The 17,693-nt window shown below is 54.3% G+C and overlaps 8 protein-coding genes across 8 annotated transcripts in view; 4 read left to right on the forward strand and 4 right to left on the reverse strand.

Annotated features, from left to right (window-relative positions):
* N656DRAFT_836594 (uncharacterized protein) overlaps positions 1-421 on the reverse strand; it is a gene marked incomplete at both ends in the record, with an annotated part of 4,611 nt that extends 4,190 nt beyond the window's left edge. The window contains one exon of the mRNA XM_064818787.1: positions 64-421. Within this exon, the coding sequence (XP_064670662.1) occupies positions 64-421 (358 nt within the window). The remainder of the gene's footprint in view (positions 1-63) is intronic.
* Positions 422-595: 174 nt separating this feature from the next.
* On the forward strand, positions 596-2,012 carry N656DRAFT_642138 (uncharacterized protein). The gene is made up of 2 exons (XM_064810414.1): positions 596-1,646; positions 1,783-2,012. Exon 1 carries the CDS (start codon positions 770-772, stop codon positions 1,613-1,615), a length of 846 nt encoding a protein of 281 aa, XP_064670663.1. The 5' UTR covers positions 596-769; the 3' UTR covers positions 1,616-1,646; positions 1,783-2,012.
* Positions 2,013-2,169: 157 nt separating this feature from the next.
* On the reverse strand, positions 2,170-2,906 carry N656DRAFT_642221 (uncharacterized protein). The gene has a single exon (XM_064810415.1). The coding sequence runs from the start codon at positions 2,670-2,672 to the stop codon at positions 2,364-2,366; it is 309 nt and encodes a 102-aa protein (XP_064670664.1). The 5' UTR covers positions 2,673-2,906; the 3' UTR covers positions 2,170-2,363.
* N656DRAFT_642109 (uncharacterized protein) lies at positions 2,798-3,995 on the forward strand. Its single transcript, XM_064810413.1, has 3 exons — positions 2,798-3,115; positions 3,167-3,542; positions 3,633-3,995. Exons 1-3 carry the CDS (start codon positions 2,922-2,924, stop codon positions 3,900-3,902), a joined length of 840 nt encoding a protein of 279 aa, XP_064670665.1. The 5' UTR covers positions 2,798-2,921; the 3' UTR covers positions 3,903-3,995.
* Positions 3,996-4,065: 70 nt separating this feature from the next.
* Positions 4,066-4,430, forward strand: N656DRAFT_778619 (uncharacterized protein). The gene is made up of 2 exons (XM_064815038.1): positions 4,066-4,100; positions 4,166-4,430. The coding sequence occupies exons 1-2, from the start codon at positions 4,089-4,091 to the stop codon at positions 4,361-4,363; spliced, it is 210 nt and encodes a 69-aa protein (XP_064670666.1). The 5' UTR covers positions 4,066-4,088; the 3' UTR covers positions 4,364-4,430.
* A 1,222-nt stretch (positions 4,431-5,652) lies between these two features.
* N656DRAFT_642599 (uncharacterized protein) lies at positions 5,653-6,814 on the reverse strand. Its single transcript, XM_064810418.1, has one exon. The coding sequence runs from the start codon at positions 6,625-6,627 to the stop codon at positions 6,010-6,012; it is 618 nt and encodes a 205-aa protein (XP_064670667.1). The 5' UTR covers positions 6,628-6,814; the 3' UTR covers positions 5,653-6,009.
* Positions 6,814-8,457, reverse strand: N656DRAFT_642230 (uncharacterized protein). The gene is made up of 2 exons (XM_064810416.1): positions 7,849-8,457; positions 6,814-7,791 (listed from the first exon to the last, which is right to left on the reverse strand). Exons 1-2 carry the CDS (start codon positions 8,291-8,293, stop codon positions 7,001-7,003), a joined length of 1,236 nt encoding a protein of 411 aa, XP_064670668.1. The 5' UTR covers positions 8,294-8,457; the 3' UTR covers positions 6,814-7,000.
* Positions 8,436-9,374, forward strand: N656DRAFT_642396 (uncharacterized protein). The gene is made up of 2 exons (XM_064810417.1): positions 8,436-9,141; positions 9,204-9,374. The coding sequence occupies exons 1-2, from the start codon at positions 8,623-8,625 to the stop codon at positions 9,270-9,272; spliced, it is 588 nt and encodes a 195-aa protein (XP_064670669.1). The 5' UTR covers positions 8,436-8,622; the 3' UTR covers positions 9,273-9,374.
* The last annotated feature ends 8,319 nt before the right edge of the window (positions 9,375-17,693 follow it).

The following is a 17,693-nucleotide window of genomic DNA, read 5'->3' on the forward strand; positions in this document are numbered from 1 at the left end:
CTTGTCGAGCCATGCCAATTGCCTCCTCCAGGTCGCCCATGGCTCCAATGCGTTCATACCGACGCTGAAGCAGGTTTCCGAGGTTATTCAAGCAGGCTGCGTGGTCCGGGTGGTCGTCGGGCGTGGCGGCCACTGCTCGTCGAGCCACGCCAATTGTCTCCTCCAGGTCGCCCATGGCTCCAGTGCGTTCATATCGACTCGCGACCATAACCCCCAAGTTATTGATCCGACCGAGTTTGTCAGGATCGTCTTCTTGTGTCAAATCCACGGCTGCCTGCGCACTGACAACGGCCAGGTCGATGTCGCTCCTGCTGTTTGTACGTTCGTACGACAAGTACACTTGGATGGCAAGTTTTGACAGGGCGGCTGCCATATCCTCCTCGCCAATGCCCAGTTGTCGCAGTGCGTGTTGGATGTCCATGTTTTCGTGTTGGTCTGGAGTAGGATATTGGGTTGTTGAGCTTTGGAATTGCTGGAGATTGGACGTCAAATAATGCCGTCTCCGGCACGCAGATCCTACTGTGGGGGCGGCTGCGACGGTGGGCTGTACAGCTTGGAACGCAGGCCGACCAATAATGCAAAGTTGGCGGGCGGCTGTAAAGAATGGCTGCCTGCAACGTCACGTTAGGCAGCTGGGTCATGCTCAGCTTCGGAGGCCTCTCCACATGCATATCGCCCTGTCCCATAAGTATCATTCCTCCTCGTGCATCCTGAGGTTATACTGCTGTCTTCCTCTTCGCTCTGCATCTTTATCGTGATTCATGAAAACATGTCATTGAACATTCTTGTTCCGCAATTCCTTCTGCCGCACAGCTCTGTCCGGCTGGCGCGCTTCACCACAAGCATTGATTATCCCCACCAAAACTATCACGACCCTTCCTACGCCGAAACACCAAAGCCCGCCGTTTCCCCCCGCGAGTCTTACATCGGATTAGATCGTAGAAGCAGCAATACGAGCTTTGGATCTGCCCTCACATCTCTCATGTCGGCGGGATTTTCAAAGCGTGCTAAGACTCAAGTTCAAGTCAAGGCAGACTGCGTCACCACCTACACGCTCGAAAACTCCGACGAATGGTTCAGTGAGGCGATGGGCATGTCAGCTACTAGGTCCTGGGTCGAGAGAGCGGTAGACAGGGGCCACGACATCTATATGATCGTAGGATTCCACACAGTCACGAACGCCTGTATTACCCACGGATTCATCCGTGAAAGGGGCGCTGGTGGCCAAATCAACGTCCCTGTCGGTCTCTCGCTTGCCGCCGTTGGCGCCATCGTGCCTCTTGGGAACATCATTGATCCTTCCGCCGGAGGGAACAGTCATCGCCTTGACGATACGCGGTCGTTTTTCATGGCGCCAGGCGAACAAATCTGCGCTTTTCAGTACCGCAAAGTCCGGCATCGATGGCTTTCCAGCAACAGCATCGATACCTCCCGGCTGTCCAAATCACCTCGGTGGTCATCTGTTGAGAGGGGAAGGGATGAAGAAGATGGAGAAGACGACATCATCGAAGTAGAAGCGATACCCGTTGAGGAACTTGAGGGAAGGTGGCAGAGGCAAGAGGTGCTGGGTGGCGAGATTCTGTTGATCCGGATGGAGGAAGGAAGAGAAGAATAGGTTTTAGATGAAAGGGTGATGGATTGATTAAGTATGTCCTCTCTCATAATGAGAATGTGAAGCAAAGCTCAAGCACTTCAACCACTCTCGAAACGGGGCTCCACAATTGTGTGATGTCCCTCGAACGCTTTCAGCAGTCGACATACTACTTCACTGACCCTGAGTAGCTTGAAAATGGCCTCGTGCCCGTGTTCGGCAGCCCACAACGGTGGCGTCCGACCATATTTATCTTCAGCGTCGACATCGACCTTGCCCGTGTCAAGCAGCAGTTGGACAGCCTCGCGCCCTTTTTCGACAGCCCACAACAGCGGCGTCCGGCTAGAGTCATCTCTCGGGTTGTCATCGACTTCGTCATCGACATTGGAGGCCCGATGATGGTGGCTAAGTAGAGTGGGGGCTAGCGCGGCAAGGCCTGCACCAGGCAAACCCGCCCTGCCAGGCAGCAGTGTGGTCCCTCCCACGCTGAGTTATTGTATTGTTTCAGGTTTGATGTGGCATTTTTGATTGGCGATTTCGCAGACCGTGCTAAGGATTGGAGTTGATTGGGTACGCAACGGGCCGTGCTGCATGTGGCTTGCTGCATCCTTGTCTCTCTGTTAGGTGGCGGGCGGGCGGCCGAACCCCAACCCGATAAAACAGCGCACTCCACTCTCCAAGCTACGGTGGCATGCCTCCACCACTGACTACAATCAGACCATCCATAGTCATATTATTCTTGAAATTTAGAATTCTGGTTTTCTTGCGGCATTCATAAGCCCAGAGGCATGTCAAAGATGGCTCTACATAGAGCCGCAAAAAAAGGCGACCTTGATTTGGTGCAAAAAAAAATACAGGATGGTGAGGATATAAACGGACGGGACGAAAGTGGTCGATCGGCGTTATCATGGGCTGCGGGGGAAGGGAATAGAGGTATAGTAGCATATTTGCTCGAAGAGGACGGCATTGACGTGAACATCAGGGATAACAACGGCCGGACGGCACTCTCATGGGCTGCGGATAAAGGGCAGGAATATATGGTGGAGCAACTGCTCGAAAAGGACAGCATCGACGTGAACATCAGGGATCACGACGGCCGGACGGCACTCTCATGGGCTGTCGAGGAAGGGAAGGAAGATGTGGTGAGGCAACTTTCTCAGAATGGACGGCATCGACCTGAACATCAAGGATAAACACGACCGAACAGCGCTCTGGTATGCTACCGAGAAAGGCTTCGTAGCGGCGGTACGCTTGTTTGATGGGAAAGATACAACTACGTTGCAAACCGTGCTAAGGAGCAAAGAGCATCACATCATTAAGCTGCTGCTCAATGAATCCGTTGGTATGGATAGAGCATATCACGGCGGAAGATTGGCGCCCGGCTTACGCACAAGAAAGATCGGACGTTATGCTTCTGATGGAAGGTCAGGGACGGGAGAAATCTGTGCACCGCATTGCCGAAGGAGATATTCAACACCGGGTAGATTACGGGTTGGTTGATGCCAAGATAAAAAGACGTCTCTTGTGAGTTGCTCCTTTCCCTTCGTTCATGAAGTCAGTAGCTGACCACACAAGAATGATTCCGAGATTTTCACTCTGGGAGAATACATTGTTACCCCTATGGGGAATCACGTTTACCCTTCGACATGGCGAAGTGAGTTACACCCATCAGCAGATCGAGGGATCTAGCATTCGTTTCTGCGTCGCTGTCTGGTTCCCAGCTATGCATAGTCCGAAGGGCCACGATGATCCGAAGGGGGCAATAGCGTGGACGATGATACCCCCAAGCAACAAAACCGAGGGCCAATGGAAGTCAGCAGATCACTTCAGCATGTTGCCGTGTAGCCACATCCCCCGAGATGGTATGGAGTTTTCTGAGCAGTTCATATCCTACCTCAAGGGTATGTGGCTTAAAGAATGTGATAGAGCTGAGGACGCTCTAGCGGAACTTGTGAGTTTCTTTGAGTGCCGGAAGCAATTCTAGGCACAGTCACAAACGTGACTGTCTTCGGTTAACTAATCAACGAGCTACGCGATGCAGAGGAGTGAACAGCTCGAACAAAAAGGAAAACGTCGTGACTTTATCCTCATTCTGGAAAAAGAAGCCAAGGCTTTCACAATTCTCCATGCCGCCTTACGGAACCAGTTCTCCGCTGCTAGAGAGTTTGGGAATGTGATCAAGGCCTACCACGATGTTCGCTTTCTGGGAGAGCTGCAAAGAAAGACGACTCTGAAGATGAGATCAAGCATCGGATCAAGCAATTGGATCAAAGAACTAGAGATCTTTTGCAGTTTGTGGGCATACTCATAGTACCACCATTTCGGATAACTTATTCAGCTGACGCTTGTAGGAATTCGCCTGGGTCTCAATTAACGAAGCGCATAGGTCGACAAGCATTGCAGCAAGTATGAAGCGTCTCAGCTGGATCACTGTAAGGTTTCACTGTGCTCAATACTTCGCTGGATCTACTATGATTAGTTCATCTTCCAGCCTGCAATGTTTGCTTCGGTAAGGCACCGACACAGGTTCGGGATTAGAGTTCTACAACCGCTAATAGCATGAACTCAAAATAGAGCCTCTTCGGTATGAACATTGATTTGTTAAAGGACAACCCCGATTGGCGGTGGTACGTCCTGTTTGGAGGAACATTTTTGATGATCACTTTTGTCGGATGGCTCATCTTCAGAATCAATCCTGTTTGTGCCAGGCTCGAAGACGGTAGAGGTGCTTTTGTGCTTACAAATGATACAGCATATCGAAGGACGAGTTGAGCAGGAGGCCGAAAGATTAGTGCGGTGGTTGGAACGGAAGAGGACAAGCAAAGACGTTGAGCGAGTTTGAACACACAAATCGGATCGCAACATGACGCCTTGGATGGGAGGTGGAGGAATGGCTACATAGCTAGGGTTGTTGGCCAGAACCTGACTTTTTTTTAAGCTAACCTACCTAGTGTTTAGATTCGTATTAGATTCCTTGATTAGAATGCCGTAGGTTTCTTTGTTGAACCACTCCCATTGTTTAACCATCTTAAAGAACAGCTGGCTTCTCCTTCTTCAGCAACCATGCCTCATATCCCATCTACTTCAGAAGTACAAAGAGTCAGGCGCCGATCTCTTCAAGGATAAAAATGCCTTCATCGCCCTGTTCGAGGCGTTTCAGAATTTGTTGAAGGATCTTCGGTTTCGCCTGTGTACTTCGCGGTCGACGCACTTGATGAGTGCGCGCAGGGGCGATTGGACCTCATCCGCCTCATTCCGACTTCTCCTCAACCTCTCGTACCAACTCCCCAGACCCGTTGCAGGATGTGGCCGCTAGCACATCCTTGCAGCGCTGCTGATCTCGTTCGCTCCCCTTATCGATCTTGGTCATCATGTTGTTAGTTACTAAATCCAGCCAGTCACAACCGAACATCAACCCTTGCCTTACTGAGCTCTTGAAAGACGCAGAGACGTTTGTGTTCAGTCACAGATCGATCAGTGCCACAGCCTGTTTGACCTCGCCATTTGCTCGGTAGGCTCCTGCGAGCTCGTGCTGCGACGCGAGCCGCGTAGGGTGGGCTTCGGCGAAATGGCGATTTTTCTCCATTGGCAAGCCTCTTCCAAACTCCTAGCAGCTTCTTTGATCCGTCCATCTACTTTCAAACACCGTCCAACCCAGAACAACAGATCAGATCTCTCCCCTATGTCGAGCTCTTTGCTGTGCTGCAATACCCTGAAAGCATGCGGAAGGTACTCTCTCCACACGTTGCGATTAGCATAGTCGTCAGATGGGAAAGCTGTTACAGTATGTCGAATCGCCTTTTCAACCGTTGTTGCCGTCAGGCCTTTTCGCTGAACCCAGATTTGCGTTGCCAAGTGCACCAGACTGTGCATGTCAAACACCTTGCTATTCCCCCGCCAAGTCAGAAAGGCGTACGCGCATAACGTCCCGATTGCGCTGACAAGCTGCTTTGCGGACTCGAAGCCAGGGAACAGCGACTGAGGTATTCCTTTGGGCTCGATGCACGATATAGACAAGAAGAAGAATAAGAAAGCTACGGTACTTATCCCATTGGCTAAGCCAACTCACCTCGCTCAAGTTCCTCTTCTAATACCGCCTGCTGAAGATGTTTGACCCCGATCCCGAGCCAACGATGGCCGTGCCTGAACAGCTGCGGAGCTTCTGGGGATAATATGGACAGAAAAACGAGCGGCGTGGATACAAGAGGCGCAGGGGACAGTGTTGAGGCTGGGGAGCATCGCGAAGGGTCCCGACGCTATGCGTTAACACAGGAGTCATTATATTACGTAACCGAGGCAAGACTTTAGAGAGCATCCACAGTATCTACAACAACCCGCCCATGAAGACGCTCATACTCGTCAAGCGCCTTCGTCTCCGCCAGGTTCTCATAAGGCTCCCATGTCTCCTCTTCGCCCTTTCACCTTACAAGCAGTTCCCAGCCGCCATCATCCCGCCTGTTCTTCCCGCAAATTTTCTTCACCTCCCACTCCTCGGTGGTTTTGAGCTTGGTTTGATACCTCACTTGAATAGCCCCTGCACTGCGCCCCGGGAACTGCCTGGCGATCGCGGACCAAGAAAGTCCCTGCCCCTTCAGCTGAAGAATCACCGCGTCGTCCGCTGACGTATACCTCGCCCTCCTTGACGTTGAAGCCGGCCTGCCCTTGCACTTCGTGGTTCCGTTGTTCTTTTGTCTCGCTGGGCGATGCCTCCTCGCGGTAGTCCCCCGATTCTCCGTTCCATAGTACCCCGCTCCGTGTTCTACGGGTGGATCCCAGGTGAACTGCACCATGAAAGTGGGTGGTGAACCGTCCATTGTAACGCGCTTGAGCACTGCGTCTCTGAGGAGCCATTCCTCAGATGTTGCGTGTTCTACGCATAGATCCCAGGTGAACTGCACCATGAAAGTGGGTGGTGAACCGTCCATTGTAACGCGCTTGAGCACTGCGTCTCTGAGGAGCCATTCCTCAGATGTTGCGTGTTCTACGCATAGATCCCAGGTGAACTGCACCATGAAAGTGGATGGCGAACCGTCCATTGTAACACGCTTAAGGACCGCATCTCCTAGGGCAATTCCTCAAACGATGCAACGGGGGTTCTGTCCATCTCAATGTCCCTTTCCGGCGACGATGGTGGATGGGCAGCGCCGCGCTGGCGCCTAGGGCGTCGGGACGATCTCTGAGCCCCTCTCGAAGTGTCGCCGTAGGACAGACGGGTCTGCTGCTGAGATGCTGTTCCGCCGGTTGCAATGCTCATACTGTTCACCCTACGGCGTTTGCGCCGCGGCGGCTGGACAACATCATCCTCGCTGTGTTCAGCGTCGCTGCACACACTAGGACGGTAGTCCTCCTCGTCGGCATCATGGTGTCGGCGGCGGCCGAGGCCGCGCTGCGAGGCCATTCCACCAGCCGTTACGTCACAGTGGCTGGTAGTGGGCTGCGGGCTGGCCTGATCTCGGCTGGCGGGTGGCTGCATGGGCGGCTGCATGGGTGGGCCGGCATCGACCAGCTCACAGTCGTTATTCCCTTCGTCGTCCGGCAGCGTGGGTGGGCCCTCTTCATCGTTTTTATCTCCTCTATCGTCCGGAGCGAGAGGTGATGTTGTTCTGGGTCATTCGCTTGATCGTTGTCATCACGGTGATCACGGTGATCACGATGTTGAGAGAGGCCGCAGCTACCGGACCTTTGTTGTGGATCAACCCCACGACCGGAGGCGGCACCGCTTGGGCTCTGGGGCTGAAGGCGTGGCTCGGCATCCGCCGGTTCGAGCTCGCTGGTGCTTTCGTCGTCCGGCAGTGTGGGTGTGTGTGCCCGGCTTTCCACCACTTGCGGCGGCGTGGCAGGACGCATCCCATTGGTAGGATGGTGGTCCACTTCGAGTTGGTTGTCGGGCGGCTGCAGCTGCAGGGGCAGTCCAGCATCGGCCGGCTCAGGCTCGTCACCCTCAATACCCTCGTCGTCTACCGTGGCCTGAGAGGACTCGGCATTTCGACGCCGACGGTAAAATACAGACAAGTGCGGGTGCCTGTCACATCCGTCACCCCGACGACAGGACGACTCTGGTCCACACGGGAGCGCATGGTGGGATGCCAGGGATGCCAGCTCCATAGGCGAGGCATGCGATTCATTGCCTAGGCCGGCAATGCTGGTAACCAAGGGCTCCGGCGTGTTGTTATCGTCGGAAGCAGCGTCGACACCTTTGCCTGCTCAGACATGTCAATATGTTGGCCTGCCGGGAAGTGTGAGATCTACGCACATACCTGTACTAGTAACACGGCCGGATTCACCCTTGTTGCGCGCATCTGGGAGAAGCCCGTCAAGCCACTCAAAAGATGTGTCGGGTTGGCCATGGAAATCATTAAACTCGTCATCGCTTAGGATCAGGATGGCATCAGCCTGCGACCCCCCAACGCTACCGCCTTGAGGATCGTGCGTATCCTGCGGCAGCGGCGGGTGCAAAGGAACACCAAAGATCGCTGCAGAGCGGCCCCCTTCTCGAACCCGAGGACCACGGCTCGCAGGCTCGTAAAAGATCTGGTTGTCGAGGCAGATTGCCATCGCGCTCCAAGCGGGGTGACCGCGCTGTTGAAGCGGAGAGAAGACGTCAAAAGCTGTAAGGAGAACAGCTCCCAGAGGCATTGGGCGGACAAGCTGGCCATCTTCGTACTGCTGGGGCGCCGGGGAACGAGCGCAATATATTTGCATGCGCGGAGAAAGGCAGGCGGACTCGACCTCAGAATCAGTAAGGAACCTGGACTGGGCCCTCCACTCTCCCCTCCTCTCCGCTAGCCAACGGGCTCGCAAGAAACGTGCTCGGTCGTGAAACACCTTGTCGTATGCGGTTCCCGGGGGATGCTGGGTTCGAAAGTGACGGGTGGCGGAAAGGGGGGGAGGAGGGAAGAGGCATCGGCTCACCGGTCCCTCGTAACTCTGCCAATCATGCAATTGCCGAGACAGCAAGGAGAGGCCTGGGAAAAGGGGAGCGGCCGCAGGATATCGTATCGCCACGAATCACGGCCCTTGACTGAGGTCGCATGGTCCACGGCGACGCAGAGGTCGCCCAGAGTGGCTTAGCCGAAGCAGCGTTGGCGCGTGTTCTCCTGCGACGCACTCCCAGGTCCGTTCGCATCTGCCTCCCACCTCTTTGTTCCGCCTCTGGCGCCGCCCATGGTAAGGCAGAATCTCGTCGTTTCCACCGACCAGTTCCTCCTCGGGCCCGATCTGCCTCGCCGTCGCAAAAGCGAAGGCGGGAAGGCCACGTCATCTTTCAGGGGCCGCATCGGCCGGCATCCTTGTCAGCGGGCCTTGCAAACCCTGTCCGCCCCAGCCCAGATCCAGCAGCGTGTGGCCCAGAAATAGATCGCAGTCGGGTCAGGAGGCCAACTCGCCGCCTCCGGTACCAGCAGCCTGCATGTCTCGCCGCAGCCGCGCTGGCATTCGGTCCGATTGTGGCCAAGGGAGGTTCTCCAATCTGCAGACGGAGACGCCTGAATGCGCCAAGCGAGAAGAGGCCTCCCGGTGTCTCGGCATTCGACGCAATCGATACCTGCGGCATTTTTGTGACTGGTCAGGATGCGAAAGCCTTGCGAAGTGCACGGGGGAACGGGTGACCTACCTAGGAGACATGGGTGCCGATCCTACGGGCGAAAGAAGGTATCCTGGCAGGCAGGGCAATGGGGAATGAACGAGGTAAGACGCCGCTCAAGAGGAAATCCAAGCGGTTCAGCGGCTCTGAAGGGAGAGGAAGCTCGAGGTCGAGCTAAAGTCGAGGCTGCTGGGGCCGAGTCAAAAGTTGCAATGGACGAAATGCACCGTAAAGGCTGGAACATCTCGGCCGAGGGCTCGGTAGAATGAACTGCAAAACCAGTATCGCTTTGCGAGGCGGGCGATGGCATGCAGCTGGGGGACGCCAAAAATGGCAAAGACAATGCATCTACGGGTATCAGAGCGCCGGCGGGATTGGCTGGCGAGCTGCAGGATGAAGGGGCCCCAGGGGAAAAGCGAAGGAAATGAGGAGGCAGGGACCGAGCGAAGGCGATGTGGGAGGGAGGAAAGTCGAGAGTACAAAGAAGGGACGTCGAAGAGGAGGGGCTCTATTTATGCGGCCGGCGCGGCGGGGCCGTGCGAGGACACGAATCTGACGGAGCGCCATACCCGATCCAGAAGGCCGCTATTTCTTGATGCAGCGACAGCGAGTTCTCGATTACAACACCAACCGAAACCACCGTCGCCCTGAAAACTAGCAAAAAAATCACCTGCAAGACATGGTATACCACACCATTTTCCTTCGCAGGGTATTGACGCTTCTATGCAGCCAGAAGGCGCCGCTCGGTCCGGTCAAGACCGGAAAGGTGGTGACCCGTTCCAGACACCCACCAGAACAGCCATTACCCCCACAGAAGCAACCGACTTTCCCTACGATGATCAACTGTCCAGTTACCTACGCGCGTACGGCTACGCCCCGCCTTCCGACTACAAGACCCAAGGGTTGACGTCTCTGTTGATGGACCCGACAAGCAAATTAAGTGGGAGAATGATTCAGTTGAACCTAGGGCGCCTGGTTGGATTGACCACGGCTGTGGTACAGCCTGGCTGATCTGAGGGATGGAACTGCGCAAGCTGCTTCGCCTTATGGAAATCGATTTTAGAAGCCCTTAAGTACAAGGTACTAGTGTATTGACTGCCTATTGTCAATAGCCCGCGACTACTATTGAGGCAAGATATGCTAGCAACGATGGCGTCCTTGACCCAAGGTCTCACTAGCAATTCCAAAAAAGGCGTGAGCGAGAGACAATGGTGACCATGATATCCTGGGACACTTGAACTCCGAGGAAGAATCCCATCAAAGTGACCAACTTACGAACTTGGGAACCCCTCGACACATTGACTGCAAAGCGGAGCACCACAGAACTCGGTGACTTGGACGATCCCTCCAGGGCGACACCACTGGTATATAGGCGAGTTCCACGACCTCAATTCCTAATTCCTCTGAGACCGTGGCCTACCTGTCAAGGCCCTGCGGCTTGGAGGCGAAGAACTCCATTAGTTCAACCGGGTTTCGAGCCATTTCGACTCCTGGCTAAACTCACTACATTGGACTAGGTACGGATGCGTCGGTTTCAACAGACCCGGATTCAAGGTTTTCGTAGCTACTGACCTCTACAGGAGTTCAGGAGTTCAGTGATGAACTTGTTGCCGGTCAGCATAACCGACCAGCCGCCGATGCTCAGTGAAAACCAATGTATATAATCTTCCAAGCTCCTAGCCCCTTAGGTACCCTGGTTGTGTGCCCTGCATTTTAGCCTACGGCTGGCTAGCTAGAAGAGAACATTTGACAGGGCCTCATCAAGGAGTAAGTCGATATCAAGGTCTCAGTATTAAGTATACTCCCTATTGCACCAGTTGTGATCTGAGACACGGTTCATGTACCCGATTTGCTTACCCACTGTGGAGTCTCCTTGCAAGTTTGAAGTGCAGATTGCATGGCGAAATGCCAGATCACATGCAAAGCACAACACGGAGTGGCAAGACGCGTTGCTTGCGTCTCCACTCGCGCGTCAACGCGTGCTGAAGAACGGTGTCCAGAACGGGCCATTCGGATGACGTCACGACAAGCCAGAGGGTGAGCACCCTTCAGCTGTTGTAGAGGTGTATGCATCTCAAAACTCATGAAAGCTGATGATCGGTCGCAGCGATTGACATCTGCAGTGTGAAATCAAGCATGCGGAAGCATGCGGGTGTACCCGTCCTGCTCCTGCAGCCCTGAAGATCACTGCATCTGCCGGGTCCGTCCTGCGGGGCTGCAGAGCCGCTCCTGCCAGCACTGCTCAGCAGCGACTCTGCCCGGTGGACCTATCCCCGCAAAACGTGGGGTTGTGCACGGTCCATCGCGCAACTACGTGTTTATCCCCTCAGTCGCGTTCCTGGTGGCAATTCCTCTTTCCTTACCAACACTCAGCATCGTGGAACAGCCCTTGCAAGTTACAAACTACGACTTCGAGACTTTTTCATGCGTGCTTGCCTCAAAAGCACACTTGGTTACATTCTGCGTCGAGGACTGAGGTCCTTTGTCTGCCTCTTGATCCATTCACTCCCACAACGCAAGAGCGCCCCGCCTCGCTTTCGTCAAAGCGATGGAGAGCGTTGGCAGCGCTCCTTCCTTCCTTGAGGAGGATGGCAATCCCACCTTAAAGCAGTCGGATTCGATGGCGGCAATCGCCATCCATCAACATTTACAAGAAATCGAATCGAGCTTTTCAGCTCCTGCTTCGCCAATCCCTGCCTCTAAGAATGGCGAGGATACAGGTCCAAGCACATTCAGTACCCCAGCAATGACGGCTGCCACAGCCCAGGTCGTTTCTCGGTTCCTGTCCCAGTCCTTACAGAGCCAGCAGGCTCAGGACCACGAGAATGCTGCCGAAAATGAGCAGCAAACACATGTACGATACAGTATCCCCCACCATACTTCTTTGCAGGGTGTTGACGCGTCTATGCAGTCAGAAGGCGCCGCTCGGCCCAGTGACGACGGAGACGGTGACCCGTTCCGGACACCGACGAGAGCTACCACGGTCCCCACCCCGACCGAAACCACCGTCGCACGTCACGTGCATGATGTCCAAGTTCCAGAGTCACTGGCTTCCGAGTATAGGAACAGAGTAGGGCCCATGACTTCGGGACGACTTAGCATTCTAGACGCTCCGAGCGTGAGCAGCAAGAGTTTCAGTCTCAGAGAGCATAGTAGCACAATGGACCGCCTTAGCAAGGAGAATTTTGACCTCAAGCTCAAGGTCATGTTCTTAAGCGACCGTCTAGACAAACTCTCGGAGGAAAGTGTTAAGCACATGATATCCGAGAACGTGGACCTCCGGACCAACCTTGCTGTGCTGCAACAGGACAACAAGGTCTTGCGCCGCCGCGTCAAAGAACTTCAGAAGAGACTCAAAGAGGAGCGTGGCCGGCCTGGAACTGCAAAGAGTTCTCAGTCTGACGACAGTCAGCAATCGCGAGACCGAGAGCAAGAGATAATCTTCCTCCGAGAGCAGCTCAAAGAACATGTCACCGAGATTGAGAGGTTGAAAACAGACAATTTGAATCGGGAAGCTGAAAAAAGGCGCATGTCTGAACAGCTCCGCATCCTTGGCCAGAAGGCCGGGGACCACATGGGCCAGGCCCTCGAGCGTGCCGACGAAGCCGAAGTTTACAAGGACCTTTTGGAGCAGGAGACTGCTCGTCGAGAGCAGGCAGACGAAGACAACCGACGTCTTCGCCAGGAGAGCGAGCAACTCCGTCACGAGAATGCTGAGCTCCGCCGTGAAGTTAGCGCTCAGACGTCTATGCTTACGTCCAGAAACCGCGAGAAAGAACGTCTGTACCAAGAAATTGAGGACCTCAAGATGGCTCAGCGTCGAGGCGACCCGGCCCCTTCCACCATTGATAGCATACTTGAGCGATCAGCTTCTCGTGCGGGAGTTCCCGAGCGGTCTCAGTCGCGCGCTAGCGGCACACGGGTGACAGGGACCACTCTCGACGACGCCGAGCGCGATGAATTTGAAAACAGGGTCGCGGAACTACGAGACAAGAACAATCACCTGAAACTTCAAAACCAAGATCTCCAGCGCGAATTAGATGCCTGTCAGCAGGATTTCGAAACGGCCGTAGAAGGCAAGATGCGGGCCGAGGAGCTGATCGCCGGGCTCCAGGATGAACTGGAGAATACAACCAAAGACATGATGGCTCTTCAGGCAGAGAGGGACGAAGCCCTACAGGAGCATGCCAACCTAGAGGGCGAGTTCCGGGCGCTGCAGAAAGAGGCCCAAGATGAAATCAATGCCCTCGAGGCCGATGTTGATAAGCGTGACGCCGAGATTGAGCGGCTTCAGGTCGAGTTGGCTGAGCATGTCGAGAATTTTGAGGCGCTGAAGGCAGAGATGGTCAAGCTCAGCGATGCCATCGTCGGCCTTGAGGATGAACAGGAAGCAAAACAGCGCACGCTCGACAAGCTGGATCAAGACCTCAACGATGCGCATAAAGAAGTTGAAGACCTCCGGGCACAGTTAACCAAGGCTAACGAGAAGGCCAACCTCTTGACAGTCCAGCAGGAGTCAAGTCAAACAGAGATTGCCTTCCTCAGAGAGGAACAAGAGAGCGACAAGATTCGGATTGGGGACTTGGAGGCTGCCGTCGTCACTGCAGAACAGTCGCTGCGAGATGCGAAGGATCGTATCAGAGAGCTAGAGCAGAGGCTCACTACGGAGCGGACTCAACGAGAGATTGTGGCCAACCGCGAAAAAGAAGAGGTGCAACAGACAGTCAATGAGCTTAACCGGGAGCTTTCGGCCGCCATGGACGAGGTTAGAAGCCTGCGCAAGGCTCTCTCTGATCGGGGGGTTGAGGCGGCCAAGTGGAAGGAGAGGCTTATCGAACTCGAGAACAATCTACGTGAAGCACTCGGTGACTTGAACGGCACTAGGTCAAGCCTGCTCAAGGTATGTTGCTGGAGTTGTTGGATAGGTTAGATGAGAAGACTAACTCGTTTTACAGTCTATCGCACAGCTGCAGCGAGATCTAGAGAATGCGGTGCGCGATCTCGAAGCAACCAAGAGCTCTCTCGCCGAAAAGGACCGCATCATCAAGCAAAGGGATGCTCTCCTCGAGTCCCATGCGCTCGAATCCCGTAGACTGGGCGAGATGCTGGACAAAGAGAGGCAAGCCCATCGCAACGTGAGGCATCAGTTTGAGACATTTGAAAAGACGCACCAACATGTCGCGCGCACAGTCAATTCACAGGACGCCCGCATCATGGAGCTTGAGGCAGCTAAAGCCCAGGACAAGAGGCGTCTAGCGCAGCTTGAAGCCGCCACAAAGGAGCAGCTGACAGAGAGAAACAACCTACTTCTGACATTGTGGACCCGCCTCTCGGCTCTCTGCGGCACTGATTGGGCGCACAACAATAGCCTTATCAATGGCCGCGCTTTGCCAAGTCTTGAATCAATCTCAACCATGCTCCCGGGGTTCAGCAAGAACCTATTAGCCGCCGTCAAACAGGTCGAGACTATGGTTGGCAGCTTTCAGAGCAAGATCAAGAATGTGGAGACCAATCTCTGGCGCGAGTACCAGAATCTCGAGAATCTTCTGGACCAACGAATCAAGAAACTCAACCGGCTGGAGAGCATTATGCGGAATGCCCTTGCTAACAACACCCTGGATTCCCACAGCCCGGCCGAGCTATTATCCCGTATGACGCGGTTGGAAGAAGCTTGTCGTCAGCTGCAAGTTGAGAACCATACGCTGCGCACCGCGGCCGAGGTGCGTGCTCGCTCTGCAGAGCTTGATCCCATTGCCGGAGGCAGCCCATCACCGTCGGTGCCTACAGGCCCCAAGGGAAAGAACATCTCGTCAAAAACAAGCTCGACGCCGCTGTCACAGTCCCGGACCGCCGGCGCTAGCGCCACCACCAGCATGGTGACCAATACCAGCTCCAGTGCTACGGACCGCACGTGGCTGGCCCGCCTTCGTGATCTGGAAGATAAAGTCATGGCCGAGCGGGAGGGCCGTATCTTGGACAGAGACGAGGCGCTGCGGAGGATCCAGGCAGCAGAAAAAGAAAATCAGGCACTGAGAGAGAAATTGGAGAAGGAAAAACAGCGCCCGGGGCGGTAGGTTGCCCCGACGCAACAAGAAGAATCTTCAAAGGAACGGGTTTGGGGGGTGTACCTCCATCGAAAACGAGACCAAAAAGAAATCTCGGAGGAATTAAGGAAGAAGGTCTGGAAGGAGTTTCTACATCGGCGGAGGGACACGGAGGCAGAGCCTGCGGGGCAGGCGGAAGAGATGGAGAATTAATGAAGAAAATTGGGACGAGGGAGGCTCGATTGCATTTTGCTAAGGCGTTGGTTAGGGTTGATATTTTGCATGGCGATAAAGGACTGGAGCACGGGCGTTATGGCGGGGATGGGTTTTGCTTTGGCGTTTGGTTTTGCTTTGGCGTTTTGGACAGATTCTGCTTGTGTTTGGATTGGCTTTCTTGCGATGGTTCGGTGTGGTGTGGTTCGGTCTGGTTTTCATTTGGTGTTGTTCTGCTTTGGTCCGGTTGGTCTGGTTACGCCTGGTTCGGTTGGCCATCTCATGTATTATTATGGATACCACGCTGCTGCAGGACGACGAGATCGGCGTGCCCCTCGGCACTCTCGCTCGGGCGATTCAGAGCTGGGTGTGGCTACACTATGGAGCTCTCGCTAAGGCGATTGAGCTGGGTGTGGCCATACTATGGTGCTCTCGCTAAGGCGATTGAGCTCTGGGTGTGGCCATGCTGCGGCACGACGATCTCGTTGTACTGCCAGCGCTCTCGCGCGGGTGGAGGGCTGAGTGTGGTTGTCGGGCAGAGTATATTATAGCAATGAAGAGAGAGTCACCTGTCACAACGAATTGCCCCGAATGCTATGGTTCAGTAACTACTCGATGCAAGAAACTTCTCCATGGCCAACTTGGATGGTAACAGTGTAGGCTGACGACACAGTGACAGTGCTGTGTAAGTCGGATTCCCCTTCCTACTTCCACCCTCAACGGGCAATAGTACCATAGTCAAGTGGTACGGAGTAGTCATCTTTACAGTCACCTCCGACCGTAGGTTAGACACGTATTGATGATCTCTTGCATTTCACCTGTTGTCTACCAAGCATGCTGGAGCATGATTCTGTAAGTTACGCGGTTACACGGGTGTTACCGGAAGCTGCTGAAGCAATTAAAGGGAAGGCAGATCACTGCATGTGATGTTGCTTGCTGGCAAGAAGAACTCCTCGCCTGGCGTTGGCCAAGCATGAGTGCAGTGCCTGATCACCGATGGGTGGGTTGTGTAGACACCTTAACAAAGCCAGTTTTTCCTGGGAGTGATGGGTACTGCATCTTCAGTTGTGAGAGTTATGTTACCGGTACCTACGGTCCGTCTTGAGTTTGCATTTCGTGATCCACGGCACCGACGTACTTTCTCAGTCGTTGATTTGGTGGCGGGGAATTCCACTGCGGACCGCAAGGATGGTTCCCGTCTAGGAAAGAGCATTCCGGCATGGCGGCACACACGGCGGTGTCCCTAACCAAGGACAGTCGCACCTCTGCTCTGTAGCGTGATACTGACGTTCATTTAGCTAGAAGGAGGCCTGATATCTCTGCCATCGCCGACTTCCGAATCCACCTGGCCAGACTCGGACGGAGGAGGCTCGGGTCCCGTCCTCAACAAAGGGGATCGAATTTGGCAGTTGCACAGAACGCTAACGTTGACATTTAAGTGGGTCCGATGTTTCCCCAATCTGCTCAGGGGCACAGGCTTGGCGGTGCGCTTGAGCATGAGACTCCATGTGGGGATGCGCAAAAATGCTCCGTACTGTTCTGTAATTACATAGGGGAACTGGTATGGAATGCACGATGGAAATGACAGATCTGGGAGTATCGTGTCCTGTCCATCCGGCATTTTGCAGTATTGGAACGTTGGTAGGCGTGTAGGGTCTACAGTCTGCAGCTTTGACTTACAGATACTTGGCATCTCAGCAGGATTTGGTGAAGATTCCCAGTAATCAATGTATTGAATTGCGGATACGGAGGTATTGTTGTACGGTACATGATATTCCCAACGGGTTCTTCCGCCCTCCGAATTTCCTAGCGTGCTGGGGCTGCAAGGTAAAAGGGGCAATTTTGCGACTTGCTTCTGGTCTTTGGGCTTGGGTTGCAGCAGATGATGCCTCGGTTACACAAACGTTAGACATTCCACCTGCAGAGCCAAAACCACAAACACATGCTCGTTTTCTTTGTCCTCTCTTCAGCAGCGGATAACTTGTTGCCATGAATTGTATTGTTGCCATTCACTTGGCAGATCCGAAGAGATTTGGAGGCTCCTTCCTAAGAGTTCCAGACTGGTTCCTCATGATCCCTCCGAGTTCGTCAGTGGGGTTCACACAATAAGACATCGCTAAATTGGATTACAATCCAACAGCCAATCCCAGAAGGCGGCGGCAACGGCACAGGAACCACTCAGCACAGACGCACACTCTTTACACGCTAACCCTAGTGCAGTTACGCGCTCGACGGTGGTGTCCCGGTGTCCGACAGTGCAGCG

Source organism: Canariomyces notabilis (genome assembly GCF_033297395.1).
Source record: "Canariomyces notabilis strain CBS 508.74 unplaced genomic scaffold N656scaffold_9, whole genome shotgun sequence".
Lineage (NCBI taxonomy): Eukaryota > Fungi > Ascomycota > Sordariomycetes > Sordariales > Chaetomiaceae > Canariomyces > Canariomyces notabilis.